General features: G+C 43.2%; 3 protein-coding genes across 10 annotated transcripts in view; 1 reads left to right on the top strand and 2 right to left on the bottom strand.

Annotated features, from left to right (window-relative positions):
* MED15 (mediator complex subunit 15) overlaps positions 1 to 4,198 on the top strand; it is a 41,727-nt gene extending 37,529 nt beyond the window's left edge. For 2 of the 3 annotated variants that reach the window (XM_084649493.1, XM_084649491.1), the window contains 4 exons: positions 514 to 674; positions 880 to 1,046; positions 2,384 to 2,482; positions 2,588 to 4,198. In XM_084649493.1, the coding sequence (XP_084505619.1) occupies positions 514 to 674; positions 880 to 1,046; positions 2,384 to 2,482; positions 2,588 to 2,724 (564 nt within the window). In that variant the 3' untranslated portion in view covers positions 2,725 to 4,198. The remainder of the gene's footprint in view (positions 1 to 513; positions 675 to 879; positions 1,047 to 2,383; positions 2,483 to 2,587) is intronic. The other variant, XM_084649492.1, reaches the window with a different exon arrangement.
* Positions 4,199 to 4,336: 138 nt separating this feature from the next.
* On the bottom strand, positions 4,337 to 17,723 carry CCDC74B (coiled-coil domain containing 74B). 3 transcript variants are annotated; one of them, XM_084649498.1, is made up of 9 exons: positions 17,638 to 17,723; positions 16,164 to 16,853; positions 14,194 to 14,238; positions 11,237 to 11,293; positions 10,489 to 10,639; positions 9,606 to 9,816; positions 9,392 to 9,474; positions 7,672 to 7,725; positions 4,337 to 5,664 (listed from the first exon to the last, which is right to left on the bottom strand). In XM_084649498.1, exons 2-9 carry the CDS (start codon positions 16,429 to 16,431, stop codon positions 5,526 to 5,528), a joined length of 1,008 nt encoding a protein of 335 aa, XP_084505624.1. In that variant the 5' UTR covers positions 16,432 to 16,853; positions 17,638 to 17,723; the 3' UTR covers positions 4,337 to 5,525. The 3 variants fall into 3 exon arrangements, with proteins under 3 accessions (XP_084505624.1, XP_084505623.1, XP_084505625.1); XM_084649497.1 differs by having other exon boundaries at positions 16,164 to 16,442; positions 17,638 to 17,710; XM_084649499.1 differs by lacking the exon at positions 17,638 to 17,723 and adding an exon at positions 17,500 to 17,587.
* A 1,312-nt stretch (positions 17,724 to 19,035) lies between these two features.
* The window catches only part of SMPD4 (sphingomyelin phosphodiesterase 4), a 29,153-nt gene continuing 25,417 nt past the window's right edge, over positions 19,036 to 22,771 (bottom strand). For all 4 annotated transcript variants that reach the window (XM_084649487.1, XM_084649488.1, XM_084649489.1 and 1 more), the window contains 3 exons: positions 21,380 to 21,511; positions 21,090 to 21,218; positions 19,036 to 20,316 (listed from right to left, as the gene is read on the bottom strand). In XM_084649487.1, the coding sequence (XP_084505613.1) occupies positions 19,990 to 20,316; positions 21,090 to 21,218; positions 21,380 to 21,511 (588 nt within the window). In that variant the 3' untranslated portion in view covers positions 19,036 to 19,989. The remainder of the gene's footprint in view (positions 20,317 to 21,089; positions 21,219 to 21,379; positions 21,512 to 22,771) is intronic.

Genomic DNA, 22,771 nt, shown 5'->3' with positions numbered 1-22,771 from the left:
ATCCTTGTTCTTGTCTTTAGCAGATGTCACCAAGACAGGATTTCTACATGAAAGATACTGACAGTGTCAGTTTTATTTACTATGGGCTTGTCTACATGGGGACAGTCAGGAAAATTAATCCCAATTATTTAAAGGTGTGAATGCAAAATAGATTAGTTAAACTGCATTAAACCCCTGTATGGACCTTCTCATTCAGAATTAAAGTGCTCTTAATTTCATTTAGCGTAATTCACTTTCAAAATTTAATTATGAATGAGTGTATCCGTATATAGCTGTTTGATACAATTTAACCAATCCATTTCAAATTCACAGTTAATTTGAATTTACTTTACTGCGGGTATACGCGGGGATACTGAGGAAGTGTTTCTAGAGTAACACAAAACAGAGGTTAGAGGGATTCTTAAATGTATTGGAAATACTGTAGTGCAAGTTTGCATAATGAATCAAGGTGTCTCGTACAGACTATTTGTGACTGACAGCACATAAAATAAGATGTGCTTCTTTGTGCTTTAGCCCACGCCACCACCTCCACCAGTGCCCCCTACCAAACAGCAGTACTTGTGCCAGCCACTTTTGGATGCTGTCTTGGCAAACATTCGTTCACCAGTCTTCAACCATTCCCTCTACCGTACCTTTGTGCCAGCTATGACTGCGATACATGGCCCTCCAATCACGTATGTATCATTGGCCTTCTGTCTGTTGTCTTAAGAAAAATTAATTGTTTGGTTGAAACGTTGGAAGGATGGGCTGGCGTGATGGATATGTGCATGTTTCCTTGTCATCTGTAAAGTACTTGAGAAATCAATTTTGTTTGAAAAACGTGGACTTGGCATAACATGGTGCCCACTCTGAGTCCCTTTGTGGGTGTATTTTACGCAGGGCCCAGATGGCTTCCCCTCGAAAGCGTAAATACGAAGAGGATGAAAGGCAGACCATACCAAATGTATTACAAGGGGAAGTCGCAAGATTAAATCCTAAATTCCTGGTGAATCTGGATCCCTCCCATTGCAGTAATAATGGCACAGTCCACCTCATATGCAAGCTAGGTAAGCTAAAAAGAAATTAAGACTGTTTTCAAGAGGTGTTGATTTATTTTCTTGTGAATATGTACAGCTGTAAATCTTGCCAGCCTATAATTTCATCATGGTTTTTCTTTAGCTCGCCACAGTTGTGGCAATGCATAATGTACCCCAGATCAAGTAGCTAGATGTTTAAACCACTTACAGCTTTTTTTAGAAAGTGGGGAAATTATCTTAAAGCTAAATTATTCTCCACACCCCACCCCACCCCCCCAATCCCCAGTATCATGGTGTTGCTACTAAAAGAAGGCAGTATTATAGGCTGGTCTCTGAGTAAAATGCTGCTTTTTTAAGCTGAAATATGAGCAGTTTTTGTTGCTCCATGTGTGCATTTAATTGGTTCCCTAAATTGGGATCCAAGCAAACTCTCCAGGTAATCTGAATTCCTGATAGTATGAAGTGGCCTATTTATAAACATAACTACATTTCTCTCTCCTTGTATTTCAAGAAACTTGCTGTCTGGGATGTGAGAAATAAATTGGACTTGTCGGTAATTGTTGCCACTGTGGAAGAATCCCAAGAGTGAAACAGTACAGTATTTAATTGTACAACTGGATCTTGTTAGATTTCTGCTCCGCAGATGAAAAATTCTGCCTCTTGCACTGATGGGTGCAGCTTGCTGATGATAATTCTTCACCCTTAGCTCAAGCTCTGCTGGTGTTAGAAAATGGTTTAATGCCTAGTGTAGTCAGGACAAAAGTTTTCAGCACCCTAAAACATGATATTGGGACATTGAGGAATGGGGCCTGTCTAATTGTATTGAAAATGTTTTCCCAGCTGCACCAGCAGTTGTCACAGCTGGTGGTGTGAATGGGGAAGTGTGTGTAAGTCTTTGCCCTTCTCTCTCAACCAAGCAAGAATAGAGTATACCTTCATAGGAACTTGTTTTGCCCTTGGACAGAAAAAGGTAAAGTGGGTTCATTTTAGTGTGTACCAGACAAAACATGGGAAAGCTCTGGTCCTGGCTTACATGTGTAGTATGAACAGTACCTAGACATTTCATATTTAGGAAACCAAACTCAAATGAAGTACACCTCATGAAAGACGGAGACTGGTGAGATGCGTGGGGTGTGTTGTGGAGCTGGGAGTTCCAGATTGAGCTTCCAGCAAGCAGAGGCCATTTTTAAAGTGAGCTTTTCAGAAATGAAGACTCATAGCCATGGTTCCTCTTAAAGATTAGATCTAGTCCCTCCCTGTCCATTTCAGTATGTAATGTACAGACGTAGGGAAAACACCACACACAACTTACTTTGATGTCCTGATGGAAAATATCTTTTGTTAAAGTAAATGTGTTTGAATTCTAGATGACAAGAACCTTCCAAATGTCCCGCCATTACAGCTCAGTGTTCCAGCTGACTATCCAGATCAGAGCCCTCTGTGGATAGACAACTCTCGACAATATGGTATGGGGACAATAGGATAGCATCACTTTAAAAAGTGAGGGATCAATTTGTGATATTCAGTTGTGCAACTGTGTTTATCTGGGCTGTCTCCTTTTTCTTTTCCAGCAGCCAATCCCTTCTTGCAGTCAGTGTATCAGTACATGACATCAAAATTGCTGCAGCTTCCAGACAAGCATTCAGTCACAGCACTCTTAAACACCTGGGCACAAAGTATCCGTCAAGCCTGCCTCTCTGCTGCATAACTTCCTCCCCTTGTGAAATCATGAAGCAAAGAAGTTGGGTCTCGGCAGCTGGCCTCTCCCACGGCCACTGGAAGAATAACAGGCATTTTGGGAGGGAACTTCAGAAGAAAAAGCCTTATACTGTTTTGTTTCTAGGTGCCAGGTTCAATAGGGAACCTGGTGTTAGATTTAGATTTCATGCTTTTATCTTCTGCCTTTGTGGACTTTGCCAGCATTTTCACATATACAGAACATGTATATATGGTTCTTGAGACTGATGTATTAGGAGGGGCTTTTATTGTCTTCTTAGAGAAGAAATTATTTGTAGACTTCCATCAGGGAGTCTGAATGGTATAGAAGGGAGAGGGGAGAATGTCCTAATTTGCTTCAGACTTTGCCTGATGCCAGTATTCCTCACACTCTGTATGTTGTGTGACTTGATATTGCCCCAAGAATAAATTAGCTGCAGCTAGAATGTGCTCACAAACTTCCCTATGGTTGCAGGAGTCTGGTAATTTAATTTGGAGAAAGGGGAGAAATCGGGGCCTTTTTAGGGCATCCCTAATGCGTCAGATTAATCTGAATAATTATGTTTAGGAGGAAAACCAACCATAGGAAAATTTTTATAGCTTATTTTAAACACTACTTTGTATAAACGGTTTTTGGTTAGCACGGACCATGCATTTCTCACTCTTAGAAAGTCGGATGATCTGAAGGCGGGGTATTCAGTGTGCATGCTAACTGATTTCCCTGTGAGCTCCAAGTGTGTGTGCAGGGAAAATCAATTGATTGAATCATAGCAGCACTGTAAATGAATCCAGCAGGCTGCAGCTACTTATCTGCATTTATATTTACCAGGGGAATTGTATCTTACCTGGCATTTCTCTTGGGTGCTGGCTTCTTTGGGGAGTGATGCAACTCATGGGAAGTGTTTGCATATCCCACTCGCATCTATTTGTTTAAGAAAACTGAACACAGCTCAGGTCTAAGACTGACAATTGACCTTGCGTGCCTCGGGCACCGAGGGACACCCACCTGTAAAAGTATTACTGGTCATCTAAATTAGGATCAGAAGACTGATATCAGCTGCTGTGTTGTGAGGCAATGCAAATGAAGCCACTTGCCATAAGTAACTGGTTCCATACACAATGTGATTACATTTCAATCTGCCCTATCTTTGTAGTTCATTCACTCTTAATTCCTGGGTGTAAGGGAATTTCAGTGTCTCAAGTATTTCCATCACACCCTGCTCCATCCCCCAGTATTGTGCAACAGTCCCTGACAAGTAGCTGGACTCTTACAGTGGTGTCAAGAAATTGCTGTGACCTCTGTAAATCTGTGTGGTGTCATCGGTTTTAGGATGTTTTAAAATGTGGGTACTTAGTAAGCACTGATTGAGGCAGCCGAGTGGTATCAATATTTTGTACATGAACTAATGCATTATCTGTTTGTTTTATCGTAATAAATTTATTATTATTCCTGTGTTTGAAACTAACCTACTATCATTCCAATGTTAGTCCTTGGGCAACAGCTCTGCAGTGACCAAAGGCGGGTGCTTACTTCAGATATCCTATCAGGAGCCGAAATCTCTGCACCCAGAAGTGAGGGAGGAAAAATCACATATGGCACTACATTAGTTATCCTATGCTGCAGAATAGCAGCCAAGTTCATCATCAGCTGGAGGAGAGGTTCAAAAGATTGCTAAGGGAAATGTTATATAGAGGTGAAAGTTTTTTAATTTAGATCTAGCCCAGATCATTACTAACTTAATACCATTAGATGGGTGTCCAGGTGCTTTTGTAAAATGAGCTAGTGGACAGATGTTCATATCATAAAAGCTAACATCTCAGTTTGTTTCCCTGTTGTGCAGTCAGGTGAGAAGACAAGAATTGAACACACACACACCCCACCACCCCTTTTTAGATATTTTTAAGGAGCCTATCACTGTGGTGTTGACAATTGTAGGTCTGCTCCCTTGGAGATAAGGTTGTGATGCAGATCAGGAGCCTGGTATAGGGAATCTTGCATACTTGCTGCACATACAACATTCGTTTTCAGAGCAGTCAACCCACTATGTTGTTGTGAGTTGAATGGAAACTAGCCCATAGCAAAGATGAAACAATGGAATGTTACAGATTCTGAGTAAAGAGTGTGCAGCCTAGAACAGAGTAATATCTGAGCCCCCCATAGTTTCAACTGCCCTTCTGCTGCTGATCAGTGGGTCCTATACCTGCATTCAAAAAAAAATTCTGATACGACTACTGTAAATTCAGCTCCGTTCCCATGTAGCAGCTGTGCAGAGCTGTGAAATCTTGTCCTGCCAGGTAACATGACGTAGTATGTGGCTTCCAGCCTTTCCACTGATGGATTAGCAGTGATCTAGTGTTATCTGTAAAACTGTGCAGCCCATACCTGCATAAAAATAAATGTATGCTGCTTTTAAATAATCTCTGCCGGACTAGAGAAGTTTGTGGGACACTGCATTGACCTGATTAAAAGTGATAAGCATCCAATTTCCTAAACAGTAATCTCTTACAGGCTTTCATCATTAAGTTAACTCATCAAATATACATCCTGAAGAAATAAGGGAAACCACAGAAGGAATGAGGCAAAGCTGCAACAATAGATGCATAAGCTCTTTGTTCCTGAATAGAAGACACGGTGATTTCGTAATTAGTTTTTACTTGAAGTGGGGAGATAATAGCAGCAAACCAATCTAAGCTGAACCTACAATGTAAACTCAAACATATACTGGGAGTGCTGTAGCTACTGGAACGCTTTTAAGGAGAAGAGATCTGGAATGCAGTTGCTGAACAACCAGACTAAAGCACAGTCCGACGAAGACGGCTTCTTTGAATAGCTTGAGTTCTCTTCTGTCTCTCGGCAAAACTGTTTCCCAGTGTTTGCTTCAGTGCTGGCAGAACTGCCCTTTCAGCAGCTGGCAGTGGAGTTATAATCAAACTGGAGATAAGAGTTGGAGACAGAGGAATGATTGGCAATGTGATGATTTTAAATCACTTTCTCTTTACCAAGGTCTACCAGATTAGGGTCACCTTCCACATTAGTCACCCCAGTGATTCTACATGATGGATGGACTAACCTCTGCAGTGCTCTGTCCCACTGATTTAAATTTCTGTAGTAAGAACTCTCCCTAGCCTTCAGAGTGCTTAACAAATTATTTTTCTAGTAAAGTGAGGAAAAGAGATGACTTTCAGTGCAGTTTCATGGGATGGAAGTGTGTGTGGAGCCCTTCTGGTAGTGAGTACCCCGTCACCATTAGGAGGCATAGCAGCTTTTTTGATAAGTCCCTCAGATATTTCCCCATCTGTAAAATGAAGGTATTGATACTGACCTTTGTAAAATGCTTTGAGATCAACAGATGAAAAGCGCTATTATTTTAAGTGTGAATGGCTCGTTATCTGCCAAGTCCAAGTCCAGGATTCTGTTTTCCTGTTACACTGAGTGCATGAAGCTGGGTTTCTTGCTTTGCTTTTACTAGCTGACATCACATGTTATAGGAGAGACTAGTCCTGTTTTCGGGGGCTAATAAGCAGCTAAAGGAGGGACCTGATTTTTTTTTCAGTACAAAAAACTAAACTTCCCTATTTCATGAAAGAAGTGAGATCCTACAGTTTAACTTGCAGAAAAACCTTAATAAACACTTCACTTCAACTTTTAAAGAAACATAGCTGTATCTGTCACCTGTGTTTTGTAAATAGTGTTTGTGTTGTGTTTGCAGCATCTGCATGAAAAGATGTATTAAGGGCGAGAGTTTAGAATCTTTATTCCTCCTATTAGCTCACAGGTGGGGAACTTTGTTAATTGGCTCTGTTATCTTGACAGCATTTTGGCATGGAGGAATGGAGAAAGCCCATCCACAGGATGAATCCTGGGCTGAGCTTTTGCCTTCTTAAAAGGGCTTGTATGACTTATTGTATACTTGTTTGTGTACTTTGAAGATGGCAATAATCATAGTCTAACCCAATGATTTGTCTTTTCTTGTTCAAATGACTGGGTAAGATCAGAGTATTGCTTTCCTATTTCCCTTTTATGCAGTCCTCACAAAATAGAGTACTGCTTTTAAATCCTATTGCAATCTAAAATTCAAATTGCTGTGTGACTGATTCCTCTGTGGCAATGGAAAAGTTACATGTGTGTAATCTCATTATGGATAGAACTTGGCCTTGCATTCAGATCTTAACAAATAATTCTGAGGTGGATGCCAGAAAATCTTAATCCATTCTTCCTTCAGCACTGCAGAGCCACCCTAGCTAATGGCACTAAAATGTTATTAGCAGACTTGACTCTGAAAATATAAAAGGAAGGTCTGAGTAAAGATGATGACTGGCTATTTTTCACAGTGGAACCACACTTTAATGTCCTGCCTCCTTGAGAGAGGTTTTTGTTGCCTCTGACTTAGCATACATATAGGATGTTGCTGAGCTCTGTGATCCTTGGAGAAAAGTGAGTGTCCCAAGGGACTACATCAGCATCAGATGTTTGACAGAGAAGCCACAGGAGGCAATACAGTCCCTATTACCTGAGTCCTGTGTGTAGAACTCTGTGAAAAAGAGGCTGGTAGTGTGAACATGCAAAAGCAACCCTCAAAGAATTAGTGATTAAAACACTTTGTGCAGCTTCCTCTGTGGCTATAGTAAGGCACTGAAAATAAGCTAGATAGCTGCAGTGATCTCATCTGAAATCTGACTATCTCCTGAGCAGGGCATATGGATTGATCTTTAGGCAATCATGACCTTAAGTGGGGAGAGGCTTGTGGCTGATGATAAAGTTGAAGGTGAGATGGGGAGAGGGGGGAAACCAGTAATAGGCTTGTTTTTAACTTCATGATTAATACTTAATTGCTAAAGGTATCACATGCTTGACTCAACAGCTGATTACATTACAGATGTACTAGCATGGGCTTTTTCATGAAGTGTCTTAATCTCTAAAGAAAGTAGAAGTACTTACCATTTCTTAGATGTATCTTTTAGCATTTTGGGTAATCGTGAAACTTCTTGATTCCTAAATCAAAAAAATATTTGCAGATATGATACCTTGGCTACTTCACTCTATAGCATAGTAGCAGAGCATTGATTGATTGTGCTGGCCCTGTGTAACCTGGATTTGAAAACAACATAATAAATCTTGCGGCATATGAATGTTGAACCTAGAGAACAGGAGAAGCTGCACCACCACAGAATCTGGACAGGGCAGTCGTACAGAATGATCTAGCTTATGTGATAAGCTGGGCCCATTCAATCAAAATGCATCTTAACACAGCCAAGTGCATAGTTATACATCTAGGAACAAAGAATGTAAGCCATACCTATGGGGATTGTATCCTAGAAAGCAATTACTCTGAAAAGGAGTTAGAGGTCATACAATTCAACATGGGGTCCCAGTGCAATGCTGTGGAAGATGGCTACAGTGCAATCTTTGGATGTATAAATGGGATTAGATGGCATTGATGAGATATACTGGCATAGTATGTATAGTTCTGGTGTCTGTGAAATAATTGGGAGTGCAGGAAGGAGCCAGTGTATAAATACCTTCACACAGAAAAAATACCGGATACTAAAGGGCTCTTTAATTTAGCAGAGAAAGGCATAACAAGAACCAAAGGCTGGAATCTGAAGTCAGACAAATTTTGTTACAGTGAGGATGATTAACCATTGGCACCAACTACCCAGGGAAGTGGTAGATTCTCCATATGTTGATGCCTTTCTGGAAGACATGTTTTAGTCAAACAAGTTACTGGATTCAATATAGGGGTAATATGGTGAAGTTTAATGGCTTCTGGTATTCAGGCTAGATGATCTTTTGGTACCTTCTGCACCCCTTGTTAGTTGGCTGCTCCAAATGCTACTCCTACAGACCTACTACCCTTCTAGAGTTTTAACTGGAGAACTGTTGTGGCAATAGTACGGGGGATGGGTAAAAGGTAAGGGAAATCTGTGTAACTCATGATTTTTTTGTTGCCCTTGTAATCTCTTGTCTAGACAGCAACAGTTCTTGCCCTGAAGAGCTTACAATATATTTATATACCACCTACTACAATACAGCCCTAAACCCAAAGGGGGTCTGTAAACAGTACCACAATATAAATAAAATCATATTACTTAAAATAAACATAAGCCTTCAAACCATGAATCCCTCTGAATCTTTCAGAAATGCCCATATGTCTGACTTTCAGTTGGATTGAGTAGTCTGTTAACCAGGTGTCTCAACTCCTCGTAGGATGATATCTTAAATGATTGTAAGTGCTCTGAAAGAACAAACTGACAACCTTGTCTACCTGCACCCTAAGTTTATGGACACTTATCTCCTGTTAGGTTAGTGCTGTTAACAACTGTGTGCAGTAGTCTTGTTATAATACAGGATTTTGCTGCTTGTGTGTAGAGGTATATTAAGGCAGATATCGTTTAAATCCTCTCAATTCACATTAACAGATCGCATTCTGGAAAGTTTGAGAGGGGTAGAGGTGGCTCAAAGATAAATCACAAGGGAAAGTTAAGGAAGGAAGCCCTACAAAGTCAAAGCTCGCTAATGACCTCTATATAGGCACCTTGCATATGGCCTCTATTCTGCAAATTCACTCCAATAGAAAGTAGAAAGGGAACTAGCGAACTCAGCTACAATCTGTCTAATACCTGAGCCTTGAACCATAACTCAGAACAGCTTAGCTTACCCAATCTGGCTGGCTAGCAGATAGTCTTCAGGAATCCTTTTGTTCTTGTGGATATCCTCCAGATACGATTTCAAATACATCAGCTGAAGGACAGAGAGGAGAAAATAACCTTTCTGCTTGCCTCTGAAAATCTATTTCCTATTTCGTCACCACAAATTTACTATATCTTAAAAGCTGCGAATAAGGTAGACTGAGCTGGGGTCAACAGCCTCACCTCTTGTGCCTGAATGTGGTTGATGTTCCATAGCTGGTGAATGACAATCTCACACTCTTCCAGTGTAGGTGGTTTTCGGATGTGGGAGGGGAGAACATTTACCAGGAAAGGGTTGGAGGAGGCTGGTGGTACCTGAGTGTGCCCAGATCTAATCTGGCTTGGCAGTGAAAGTACTGGAGATGTAATTCTATCAGAGACTTCTCTGTCCTCTCTAGATCACAATTAAGGAATAAAAGAATCACAAGGGAAATGGATTAAATGTCTAAATATTTATTGCATTTACCTTGCCAAAACATTTGTCAAACATTGATTAAGACTCTCAAGAGCGTGGTGGTACAGGTAGGTATTCTACTTATTTCACAAGTGGGAAATGAAGGAAACATGGCAGGTCCAGGAATCTTAACTCTACAAGATCACATCCTTCTCTGTAGCTAAACTACTTTCTGTGTCCTCTGTCTAGAATGGTGCATGGCAGTACACTTTATGCCTGAGTTTTTCCTTTGAATTAATTAGCACTTCTATGCCCACTACAATCACAGAATCATAGAATATCAGGGTTGGAAGGGACCTCAGGGGGTCATCTAGTCCAACCCCCTGCTCAAAGCAGGACCAATCCCCAATTAAATACATAATGACAACTCAATTGAAAACTTTACCCCCAAAGAGCTTCTTAAGTACCCCTGCTAGAATCAGTTGCTCACTGTAATTTATTCTTAACCCTCATAAATTTGTATTTTACATTACTTATATTTCTAAGATATGCAAGGTGCATGTGCACCATCAGTGGGATCCACATGGTCAAAGACTCAAAAAAGAACACACACAGCCCAGAAACCTCAAATGAGCTGCCTACAATTGCTGTATTCGGATAGCTTGCTCATACCTAGAAAAAACCTCCTCTTGTGGCTTCTCCACCTTTGGACAGGGAGGCTCTGGTTCCCCTTGTACCACGTTGATCACCTGTTCTTCTGTATTCAGTTTTTGCTTTTTGGGCTGGTCCATCAGCTGCCTGTTTGTCAGTGAATACCTAGAAACTGCAACAGCAGCAGCTGTTAGACAAAATATGAAGGGGAGAGGGAAGGGGGATGGGTGTGCACGCATTACAGGCCAGGCCAGAGACCTAACAGCTTGCAGATACAAGTTTTAAGTACCCTTATCTCCACAGTAGTTCAAGGTATTCCATGCTCTTAGGCTTTATTTTGTGAGCTATTGAACAGCTTCATTGTAGTTTAGCTTATTTTAATCCTTTAACACAGTGTCAAGAAATCCTACTTTACTATGTTAGCACTAACAACCATAAATTAGAAGCAGCCCAAACGTAGGCTTTGCTCTCCCAATTTCTTAGCAACTCAGTCATAATGTAAAAGGGATTATAAATGTGTGTGCAAGCACACATGATCCAAATAAGTGGAAAACAGTTATACTAGGACTCCTGATCATCATCAAGAGCCGTAAGAAGAGAGATTTGAAACAAATCTGATAGGTATTCAGACTTTTACATTGTTGCCTGTTTCTATATCTAGGCCTAGATATTTTCATTTAATAATAATTTATCTTCCCCTCCTCTAATATATGCAGTTACTAGTCCTGCTACCCCGAAAGTTAAATCTTGCAGTTTTAAGCTATCTTACCTGCTGAACCTTGCCTTGAAAGCAACTTGTCAAACAAGGTGGGAGTTAAATTATCACCTGCAAAGAAGAATAAGTGATGAATTGGGCATTATGATCATAGAACTGACCAGCGAAGAGGCTATATTATCCTCAGTTTAGAATAGGAAACACAGGTAAACTATTTAAAGTCTGCAGAGCCAAGGCTCTCTACATGCAGGATTGCTGAGAGCAGCCTGCAATGTAACTGTTTCCCATAGCACCAGAACAGCTCCTTGGTTTAACCAAGTGGGAGTGTTTTCTGCACTCAACATGGAACACAATGTGATCACAAAGACCTGGATAAAATCACTGAAGGTTGATCTATAAAAGGGAGGGATGCTCAGGGGCAAGGTTAAGCAACTAGGAACACTGAAGACTGACTGCTGCTTATTGGTGGAGTTTGTCCACCCGTGGTCACAGTAGTTGACTATTGCAAGGTACGCCTGGAATCCTGACTGCACTTGTATACTCAGGTAGTAGTGGTGGCTCATTCAGTTCTCTGCAGTTAACTTAGAGGCTGCAGCCTTTCTTTACTAAAACTGATCTCACTATGATCAGCATGTTTTTTGTCCCCTCTCATCTGGACAACTTCCATCTACTACTTTGGCATACCTTGGAAGCTTCGGCTAAGGCAGAATGTGAGATATCCTATTTGCTTACGTATGAATCAGCAGAAGCATATTAACGTGCAGTGAAATACACCAGTCCCCATCTGCTTCTGAATGAAGTTCAACATGCTTTTTAATCTATAGAGGTTCCGGACAATGATTTTCTAGTCATAGGTCCAGCATTTAAAGTCCTCCAGATGAATGTTGAAGGGTTGTCTTCTGCCAAGCAGGAACTTATTGATGTTCTGGCAAAAGAAGTTCTAGCTGACATTATTTGTTTACAAGAAAATCTCATCATGCTGAATGAAGCACATTGGTTTAAGATAATTGGTTACAATGTTGTCACCATCTTCATGCAAAACATGGTTGAGCCACGTACACCCACAGTGATATATCAGATGTTGTCCATGTTGAATATTCACCTTTTCGTGACACAATTAAAGTTGGTGGGTTTCAAATCACGAATGTATAAGCCACTGGGTGAAACATGGACTCCACATGTTCTCCCAAGGCTTAAGCATGCAGCCGCGTATGTTGGCGACTTTACTAATCATCACAGCAAGTGGGGTTATGCGACTGCAGACCCAAATGGTGAACAACTGTTGGAGTGGGCAACAAATAATGATCTTGCATTGGTCCATGACCCTAAGCAGTATGGTACCTTCCATTCCACATGCTGGAATAGGAACTACTGCCCAGATCTGTGCTGGGTCATATCGTTTGCCAATCACGCATTAGCCAGCGGCGTGTACTGTACTTAATGATTTTCCACATAGCCAATGCTGTCCTCCTTTGATTCAGATGGGAATGCGTCCTCCATCTGCCAACTATAAGGAGTGTACCAAAGCCTAGATGGAACTTCTGGAAGGCACATTGGGGCTCCTTTACAGAGTATTTAAAATGGATCGTCGTAACCATCCCATTAACCATCTCCAAGGAAGATGCAAACCGTTGTTTCTGTTGTCCTTTTTAAAGCTGCAAGTGCAACAATTCCACGTGGCTTCCAACCAGTGTACATTCCATGTTTGAATGAGGGTGTGCAGACTTGCTGATGCAGTTTGAGCAGTCAGGTGATCCGGAGATTGCAGACCATCTTACGGAATCATTGGATGCCGCTTACTGGACTCAAAGAGAGGAAGCGACAGTGGTGCTTGACTTTACGTGGTCAAGCCGGAAGAGCTGGAGTTTAATTCGTTAACTAGGTGCGGCTCAAATGCCCATGTACACAAAGCAGGTCAGCAGTTACTCCAAATCAGAGTGCCAGTCATCTGTTGAGGTTGCCAAAGCTCCTGGTGACAGAGTTGTCAAATGCCAGGTACGTGACAAATGGCAACATTTCCTAAGAAGTAATCCTGCCGATAGTAGGATGGAGCCATTCACTAGTCTGGAATTGGATAAAATGCTGAACGATTTAAAAACCGGTTCATCTCCTGCATATGATAGATTGCACCTGAATTCATGAAAACATCTGGGTCCTCACGCTCAGGAATGGCTTGTTCAGTTTTTCAACAGACTTCTGCAGGAATCCAGACTGCCTAGAATCTGGTGCCAAGTGAAGGTCATTGTCTTGCTGAAATCTGGGAAAGATCCACATTTGCCTTCAAGCCACAGACCAATTTCACTTCTGAGCATCTGTTTTAAGGTGCTTGAGTATCTGATTTCACAAAGAAGGCATAAGTGGAAGGCATGCTGGGACCAGAGCAGGCTGTTTTTTGCTGTGGTACTAGTACATGTGATCAAGTAATCGAAAATGGCTTCCAACATCAGCTGAAGACTGTTCAGTTTTTCTTGAACTGACCACGGCATACGATACGGTTTGCACATTGGCCTTTTGGTGAAATTGTCCAGAACTATGCCAAGTTGGTTTGTATGTGCAATGGCTCTGTTTTTGAGAAATCACCATTTCCATGTGCATATTGGTGATAGAACAAGTACTTGGATGCACCAGAAGAATTGGCTCCCGCAAGGATCAGTATTATCTCCTACATTATTCAACTTATATTCGAATGACCTACCATATACCGGCTCTTGTAAGTTTGTTTATGCAGACAATATATGTCTCGGCACTCAGTCACACTCCTTTGACATACTTGAAAGTGTTTTGAATGAAAATATGTACACAGTCTTCAGTCGCCAGAGAGCTAGAACATTTCCGCATTGCAGAGGGGAGGCGACACTTCCAAGATTCTCTCTCAGGACTGGGAAATGGACAAAGCACCAAGGCAAAATGTTTATTAATAATAAAATTAATAAGGGGAGACAAAGGGACTTCTAGGGGATAAGACACTTACTAGATCATCCTACTTCTAGAACAGTAAAAGCATAGCCTACCTTTTAGCTGCAGCGACTGATTCATTATGAGTTTATAATGAAGCTCTGTAATCAAATGAGAACACAATTTTTAGTTTGAGCTCTCTCCATACCCCCTTAACTTCCCTTTTCCCATTGTAGAATAAAGCTAGGCTTGCTCCTAGAGAATGTCACTCACATCAGCTTTCAATATTTCTGATAGACTGAAATTTTTTTCATTAAAAATGTACAATAAACATATGGGCTCAAAGGGTGAGGGAGTAACCGTAATGTGAAACCTAAGAGTGGATATTATTTAAATAATATTGGGAAGGAGGTAGAGAGTGGAAGTAGAGTTACAGAAGACAAATTTTTTCAGTAGTTTTAAGACAAGTATGCACACAGAAGTATAGCATAACTCAGGTCACACTGAATGAAACCAGTTTGTGTATTCTGCACTATGAACAAGGGTTTATAACTAGCCCAAACATCTAGCTCAGGAGTGGGGCAAACTTTTTGGCCTGAGGGCCACATCTGAGTATAGAAATTGTACGGAAGGCCATGAATGCTCATGAAATTGGGGTTGGGGTATGGGCTCTGGGGTGGGGCCAGAAATTATTTCAGGAGGGGGCTCCTTGCTGGGGGGTATGCGGGCTCTGGCTGGGGATGAAGGGCTTGGGGTGTAGGAGGGTGCTCCGGGCTGGGGGGAACGTGGGCTCTGGCTGGGGATGCAGGGCAGGTGGTTGGGTTGCAGGGGAGGGGGATGGCACAGGGGTGCAGGCTCTAGGTGGCACTTACCTCAAGCAGCTCCCGAAGCAGCAGCATGTCCTCCTCCTGCTCCTACGCGGAGGTGCAGCCAGACAGCTCTGCAGCACACTGTCACAGCCGTACACACCGCCCCCACAGCTCCCATTGGCTGGGAACCACAGCCAATGGGAGCTGCATGGGTGGCACATGGGGCAGTGTGCAAAGTGGAGCCCCCTGGCTGGCCCTATGCGTAGGAGCCAAAGGGGGCACATGCTGCTGCCTCCAGGAGCCACCAGAGCAGGGCAAACCCCAGATGCCATTCCCCAGCGGGAGCTCGAGGGCCAGATTAAAACAGCTGGGGGGCTGGATGTGGCCTGTGGGCCGTAGTTTGCCTACCCCTGATCTAGCTACTTTAAGCTCTAAAGAATGTACTGATGTTACCATGAATGTAAAGTATTTTTTTGTTGTCCAGGTACAAGCTTTGAACTGTTTTGTCAATTTTCTCATGGTTGGATTTCTTGTAAACCAGCTGTGCTCAAAATTAACCAGTCTGTCATACTGACACTTTTTGCCTACATCTCTTATTGACAAAATACCCCAACCCTGATCTGGAGAAACAATCAACAAGACAGGGGCCACATTCTCTCTACAAAGATTCAGTCAATAGCTTCTCTCAAGGATGACAAGAATGCTAATTTAAATGGTATTTTTGTAATGTGAACACTTGTCCAGCAGAAACTAAACTTGAGATCACACCAGCTGATTTCAGATGTACTACTATATATCTATCCCCCGGTAAACTGAAATGGTGGCCTACTAGGTGTGAAAGACTAATTTCATTACCTTTCCCCAAGTTATCCAGTCCCCTATGCCTTTTCAGGCTTTGGAGTCCGTAACTGACCAGATTTGTCTTTGAGCTTTTGTTAGCCTCACAGTCAAAATCATTAGAATTCCCTTCTTATATCCCCTGTTATAGTCTAAGTGTTGGGAAATATTTTCTAACAGTTTCAAAACAAAACTCTTGTGAAAAGGATAAGGAATGGTAGGCCTAAGCAAGTGGCATCAGGGATCTCTTTAAAGAGATGACACGGAAGAAGAAATGTGGGGATGCAAAAGCAAAACCTACATGCATTGTAATTAATTCATAACTTAGCATGTTGAGGAAAAAGATATCAAAGATTTCTCGACTTGCAGTGACAACTCTCCAATCTCTCATCTAGTGCCTCTAGAATCTACACAAAGTTGTATATGGAAAGTCACCTCACCTTTGTTTTCCCTTTTGAGATATTCAATTTCCTCATGAAGCTTCCTTAGGGTCTCAGCATGCTGCTGTTGTAGGAACTTCAGGCTTCTCTCCAAGTCCATGACTAGTTTATGTGAGTCTTTGTTCCAGACTTCAACAGACTGGGACTGAGAGAGAGGCTGAGGCCCCTCGTTATTCTGGATGCCAAGTTGAAGATGGCTTGATTTATCCAGTCCTACTCTTGACCACTGTGGTAGGTTCCCCAGCGGAGGCAAACTGGTATTGTACATCCCCAAAGGTCCTGATACAAAAGTTGTTTTCAGACTAGGGTTATGTGGGCAGCCTACAGCTTCTCAGTAAAGTAGCTGAGGAAATGCCACTGAAGTTGAACAAGGGTCAGTGACCACGTTTAATGTGCTTCAGTCTCTATGAGGTCAGGCCTTGTATGTACCTTGTGCCCCTGGCATGCAAATGCGCCTTTACTATGACCCTGGCATCATGGGTTTGGGGGGTGTCTCCTCAGGACTTGGCTCTGACACTGGGCTTGTGTTCACTGTCTCTGATGGAGGGAGTGGACTATGGCTCTGTGTGCCTCTGCTCTACGTAACTTGCCCTCACAGGGGAATGGGGATGGGGCAGGTATCACTACCCAAAGCCTCCCCACGGTCACCAGCCATTTCTGCACATGACCCTCAAATTTACAGCTGCCAACCTAGAATGTGGGGGTGGGGGGAAGAGAACAAGAATGTGAGCTTAGTAAGCACGGAGCCAGCAGGCTGGAACTTGCCACCCCCCTTCACACCCCACACACCCAGCTCAGCTCCCCCTCCTTCCCCCTCCCCTCTCAGCCCACCACATACACATCCTGGGCTCAGCCACCCCCACACATATACACCCTTGGGCCCAGCCAACCCCCGACCTCTCGCCCCACGCTAAGGCTCAGACACCCCCCCCGACCTCAGCCAGCCTCGCACCCGTAGCCCCAGTTTCGAACCCACCAGCTCCTCCCCCCAAAAGCCCGCTGGTAGACGTAGCCTTGCCCCCCCTCCCCCTCCACGCGGCCTGGGCTCCTCTTTCCGCCCCGCTCTCCTCAGGCCCGGCGCCTGCTGTCAACGTTCCCATGGAGACAGGAGCACACCACAACGCCGGAGCGGGCGCCGCCCCTCTCAGAATGGTCTCGTCCGAGGGGTGCGGTGGAGGGGATCTCCCCCTGCCCCCGCGGCAGGGTGGTACCACCCACCTGGGACAAGGCCGGCGCTGGGCTCCTGCTGCCTAGCCCAGGCGCGGCCCGTTGGGGGAGGGGATGCGCAGGGGCTCGGGTCCCGTTCCGAGACGCTTAGACAGACAGAGCCTCTTACCTGACAATCGGGGCCTGGGGCTTGCAGAGAAGGGAGGCCAGGGGCTGCTAGACCCATCCTCAGCCCCTGGCACTGCCAACCCCCCCCCCCCCCCCGCCGCAGTCTGCCTCCTGCAGGCTGCAAGCCACAGAACCTCACCCATCATCCATTCCTGTAGCAGGCCCATAACCTCGGCTGAGTTACTGAAGTCCTCAAATCTTGATTTAATGACTTCAAGTTACAGAGACTCTCATTCAAACCAGCACGTGACCCACGCTCCACCCTGCAAAGGAAGGTTAAAAAAAAAAAAAAAAAAGCCCAGGCTCTCTGCCAATCTGACTTGGGGGGAAATTCCTTCCGAACCTCAAGCATGATGATCAGTTAGAATCTGATGATATGGGCGAGAGCCACCAGCCAGACACCTGGGAAATAATTCTCTGTAGTAACTCAGAGCCCTCCCCCATCTCTGGCCATAGGAGATATCGGCTAATAGCGGTTGCAGATGGCCTTATGCCATTAGAGGCAATCTCCTTTATAAATTTATCAAGCTCAGTCTTAAAACAAGTTAGTTCTAGGACTGCCTTCCAACTGTAGGGGAGGGAGAGGACGGACTGACTGGGACTTCACTCCTCTGATGGTTAGAAACCAATCTTCACTATTGTCTGCCCATTACATCACTGGTAGCTGCCCTGCCCTCCCTGGCTAAGAATGGCAGTATTTGAGAGCATAGGGATCAATGCTGCCTTGACAGGGAAAAGGACCAGACCTCCCAAAGGCTTTTCTGCATTAGCTTATGGTGCAAGAAAGTTTACATTTCTTATTCTGCTTTTGCCCTAAAGCTTCTCCTCTTCCGTACCACTTTTAAAGATGTGTTAGTGAATTTCATGCTCAGCAGTAAAAGCGCAGCGCTTGCTACACAAAGCTATATGCACCAGTACTGTGTTAGTCCAAGTCACCTGGTGCAGAAGCCAGCAATCATGTGACAATATGATTTGAATGTGACAATGGACAAGCGTTATTTATACAGGCTCGTAGGTGGGTAAAATCCTTTACAGATAAAATGAGAAGTGACAAATCTCTGCCCAGAGGATATTATGTGGTACCTTACATCTCACTACTGCAAGGTGTATTTAATCCTTTATCCCACAAGTGCCACAACGGCACCTGACAGCAGTGTATTTCAGGGGAGAGCGCGTTAAACTAACGGATTCCTTAAACATATTTTCTGTTTAAACAAAGAAGCTCAGTTTACTTTGGTTTAGTTGGTGACTCTTTTCTAAAGTAGTTTGTTGCTAGGAAGGTAGCACATTTGTAAAAAATGAAACGTGAGCGATTTTGAACCCAGGGCTACAGATCAGAGGCCTGAACATACTTCCTTTATGCCATCTACCAGAACAAATTGCGGTACTAGAAAGAAACTGACAAAATCTTACTAAAAATAAATGCATAATACAGTACTCACTATTTCACTTACACACACTGCAACACAGTCCTGCTCAAAAAGGTTTAACACAAAACACACTAGGAGACTTTGCTTTAAAAATAAATCAAGCGAGCACTTTAATTTACATACACGGTTTCAAAAGAAGAAACTTGTACCACAAAGAGAAATTTGATTGAACAAGATGAGTGAAAGGTTCACTGGATTTGGTAAACATAAGTTGGAAATGCAGTTATCAGGAAACATGGAAAGTTCCTCATTTTGAAAAGACAGGGACCAGTGAAGACAACAAGTAAGTATTGGTTCAGAAAAGGGAATGCAGAGTTAGTCCCTGTGCTAGGCTATGGGATTTCAGCTGCCAGCTCCTCTACCTTTCCTGGTACTTTGAAATATTTATAATGCAATTTTTTTGCAAATCAAAGCAATCATACGTATCTGGCAACAAGATGCAGCTCCCCTCTCCTGTTTCTGAGCCAAACCATTATTACCAATTTCCCCCAGTTTTCTGGTAATTTAAGCCAAAAACTTGTTTATGCTAATCATGTCATTTTTGTCCTACTGATTTTTTGGGATTCAGCTTTGTGGCCAGAACTCATGATTTGTGGCTACTATTGCCTTTGTGACCCTGAAACCCCCCTCCCCAGCAACATGATATAAAACCTGCAGAAAGCAGCTCAAAATGGCCAATTCCCAAATTAAGTGGAAAAAGTAAAAAGCTGCAATATGGATAGATTGCCAAATCTAGAGCTGTTTTTATGTGTAGTTTCCCATAGCTACTTTGGGCTGTTCATTTCAGCTCCACAACTATTGGAGGTTGTTCCCCAAACCACAAGCAGTGTCTCTCATTCCGCACATTCAGTAAACTGTATAGAAAAGACAGTTTATCAAAAGAGAATTTACACAGATTACAGCGGTTTCTCCAACCACAAACCCATCCCTCTGGCTCAACTTTAATACAAAAAACACACTTAAAAGTTTTGAAGTGATCCTTTGCCGAAGCCTTTTAATCACGAAGCACTGTACTTTTATCCTTAAAAAGTTTGTTTTACAATGTACACTGAAGGGAAAAATTAGTGTTGATGAGGTTTCCACCTTTCAGTGAAGAAAGTCATTACTACTGCATAAAGAAGATACCCAAGGAGAATAATGAATGTGCAGGCCAGTGGTCCAATGCAGAACCAAGATGCAATGAAGTACATCATGAACAAAGAAAGAAGAGTCCTGTAGCTAGCCAGAAATCTCAGACTGATCCTTGGTCGCCGAGAACGTCCTGATCTTTGTTTCAGTGCTGGGCTGTGCCTGCCCTTCTCTGCAAGGAATGGGTTGGTAAGATGATAGCGACAGAAGCTGCCAATAAAGTCTTCCCTGGAGCAGAGAATCTCCATTTGATCAGCAAACTAAGGTATGAAAAACAAAGTCAGTAACAGAACAAGAAAAATGTAAACAAAAATTAAAATGTGGATTTTAAGTTCACACTGAAAAATTGTTGCTTTTATGTTTTGGTTTGTATTAAGGGGACCAGAAAGGATATAGCAATTATAACTCAAAACTCATATGTCTTTCAAAAGTTAGAATTGTTCCAACACAAATTTACATCTGTACTGTAGTAATTCTGCTCATTTACTATTAGTGGTACAAAGCGCTAAACCAACAGAAGGAAATCTGGAACAACAGTGGTCATGCCATTCATATGTACTCAGAAGTGTATACATATTATGTCAGGATATAAGTGGAGAAAGGACTAACCATCAGGTTGCAAGACAGAGCTTAAAGGAGTGAGAGGCAGGAGGAGGAAGGAATAAAAGGGCTTGGTTGGATTAACCCTTTTCCGGCTTATTTTGACAACTAGGGGAACAGAGTGTTCTTTCATTATGCTAATATGATCCTGCGAAAGATATTCGTTCTACCTCATCTACCATGAACAATACATTTCAGTGTACTGTTTCTGATTTGGAGAGACTGTTGTGACATTTACAACTCTTGAGCAATAGGGAAAAAACATGATTCCAGGCTGGAAGAAGAACCCTATGGAATATTTGCAAACTCATGCCGAAATCCCGTTAATGGTGAGAGTACAAAGCAAGTGTGTAAGTTGCACATTGACACAGGTCAGAGGGAGAATAGGAATATGCAATTGGAAAAAAGAAAGAAGACTTCTCATTGCACTTACCCTTTGATTAATTGCTGAGGATAACTGGAACAACAGTCGCACTAGAGTGGCATTTTCATAACTTCTAATGGGCTGAAGGTCAGTATCTCCCCGGTACTCGATCTCAAACCGCCGTAAGCCATTTATGATCTAGGAACAGGAAAGGAAATAACATACTTTATAGCTCAAATTTGAATTGCATTTGAACTGGTATCTCTCCTCCCATCCCTGACAAGCTAACTATTTCTTTTGCTGTAGAGGCATACACTCTGCTTTCTAGAAGTATTGGACTGGAAGCTTTTCTCTCTTACCTGATACCTGCCAAGAGGCGTAAGAATTAGTCCATCCTCACTCTCAATGCAGTCTGGAAGTTGCTTCTTTCCATTCTCATCCTGAGCTGCTCCACAATTCATCATCATTTGGGTCAGCTGCGCTTCATTCAACTAGTCAAAAAGCACAATTTCTTCATAATTATTTAGTTTTACCACCTTTTTCTGTTCCACCTATTTCCCCATTCACCAGCTCCTGTGCAGCCCCTGAGAACCACATAGCCAATGACTGACAACAGAACAGGTACTGAAAACAACCCATTTACCAGTCTACAACAGAACTTTAAAAAAAACAAAAAAAAGGCAACTAAATTCCTAATTGTTTTCAGAAGGTGGCAAGCCCTGGCAGACAGAAGTATTATTCACTCAGTACATCCTAGTCTTCCCATAGCTGTTGCTTAGCTCTGTCTTCTCCCAGCCATATGCAAGCAAACTTGTGTAAAATCTCTTTGCTTCCTTTCAGCTTAATGAAAGAAGATACTAGAAGATGGCTGCTTCTATTAGCTTTATCACTTTTGCATTTCTACAGCATTTTATATTAGAAAATCTCAAAGTGCTTTAAAAACATTAAGCCATAAAATGCCCCTTGGTAAGTAGGAAAAATATGGGATTATTCTAAGTGGCTACTTATTGTTGGTACCTAGTTTAACATGGCTTGGGACCAGTGTTCCCTCTAATTTTTTATGTCCATGTGCAGAATGAATTTTGTTATGTGCATCACTATGAAGGTGATGTGTCTCATATTGGTGCACATAACAAAATTCATGTGATGGAGGTGGGGATGAAGGGTTCAGACTGTGGGAGGGGGCTTGGGGCTGAGGTGCGGGTGTGTGTGTGTGTGGGAGGGCTTTGGGGTGGGGATGAGGGGTTTGGGGTGTGGAAGGGGTCTCAGGGCTAGGGCAGAGGGTTGGGGTGTAGGGGGAGGGGTGCAGGCTCTGGGGTGGGGCTGGGGATGAGGGGTTCAGGGTGTGGGGAGGGGTCAGGGTTGGATGCAGGGGGTGAGGGCTCTGGCTAGGATTGAAGGCTCTGGGGTGGGGCTGGGGATGAGGGGTTCAGAGTGTGGGGAGGGGTCAGGGCTGGGACTGAGGGTTGGGTGCAGGGGATGAGGGCTCTGGCTAGGGTTGAAGGCTCTGGGGTGGAGCTGGGGATGAGGGGTTTGGGGTGCAGGCTGCCCCAGGGCTGCAGTGTGGAGAGAGGACTCCCCTCAGCCCTCTCTCACTGCAACAGCTCGGGGCCAGGGGAGAGGTGCCTCTCCCCAGCCACGGCAGCTCCGGTGGGGCTGGGCTGGGCCGATGGAAGGGCTCCTTTCCCCGGCAGCTCTGGTGGGCCTTGGCCAGGCAGGTCTGCACTGAGAGAGTGAGACCTCTCCCCACC

This window comes from Lepidochelys olivacea (genome assembly GCF_965140295.1).
Source record: "Lepidochelys olivacea isolate rLepOli2 genome assembly, chromosome: 15".
Classification (NCBI taxonomy): Eukaryota; Metazoa; Chordata; order Testudines; family Cheloniidae; genus Lepidochelys; species Lepidochelys olivacea.
The sequence above is the reverse complement of the archived record's forward strand: the minus strand, read 5'-3'. Positions and strand labels throughout refer to the sequence as shown.

Excerpts from the sequence above, each read along its gene's own strand:
- CCDC74B (XM_084649497.1), bottom strand. The coding sequence starts at position 17,665 with ATGGGCCTGCTACAGGAATGGATGATGG. Across the intron at positions 11,294-14,193 it reads TCAGTCGCTGCAGCTAAAAG|GTGATAATTTAACTCCCACC; the intron begins GTAGGCTATGCT and ends TCTTCTTTGCAG. Across the intron at positions 10,640-11,236 it reads TTCAAGGCAAGGTTCAGCAG|TTTCTAGGTATTCACTGACA; the intron begins GTAAGATAGCTT and ends CTGCTGTTGCAG.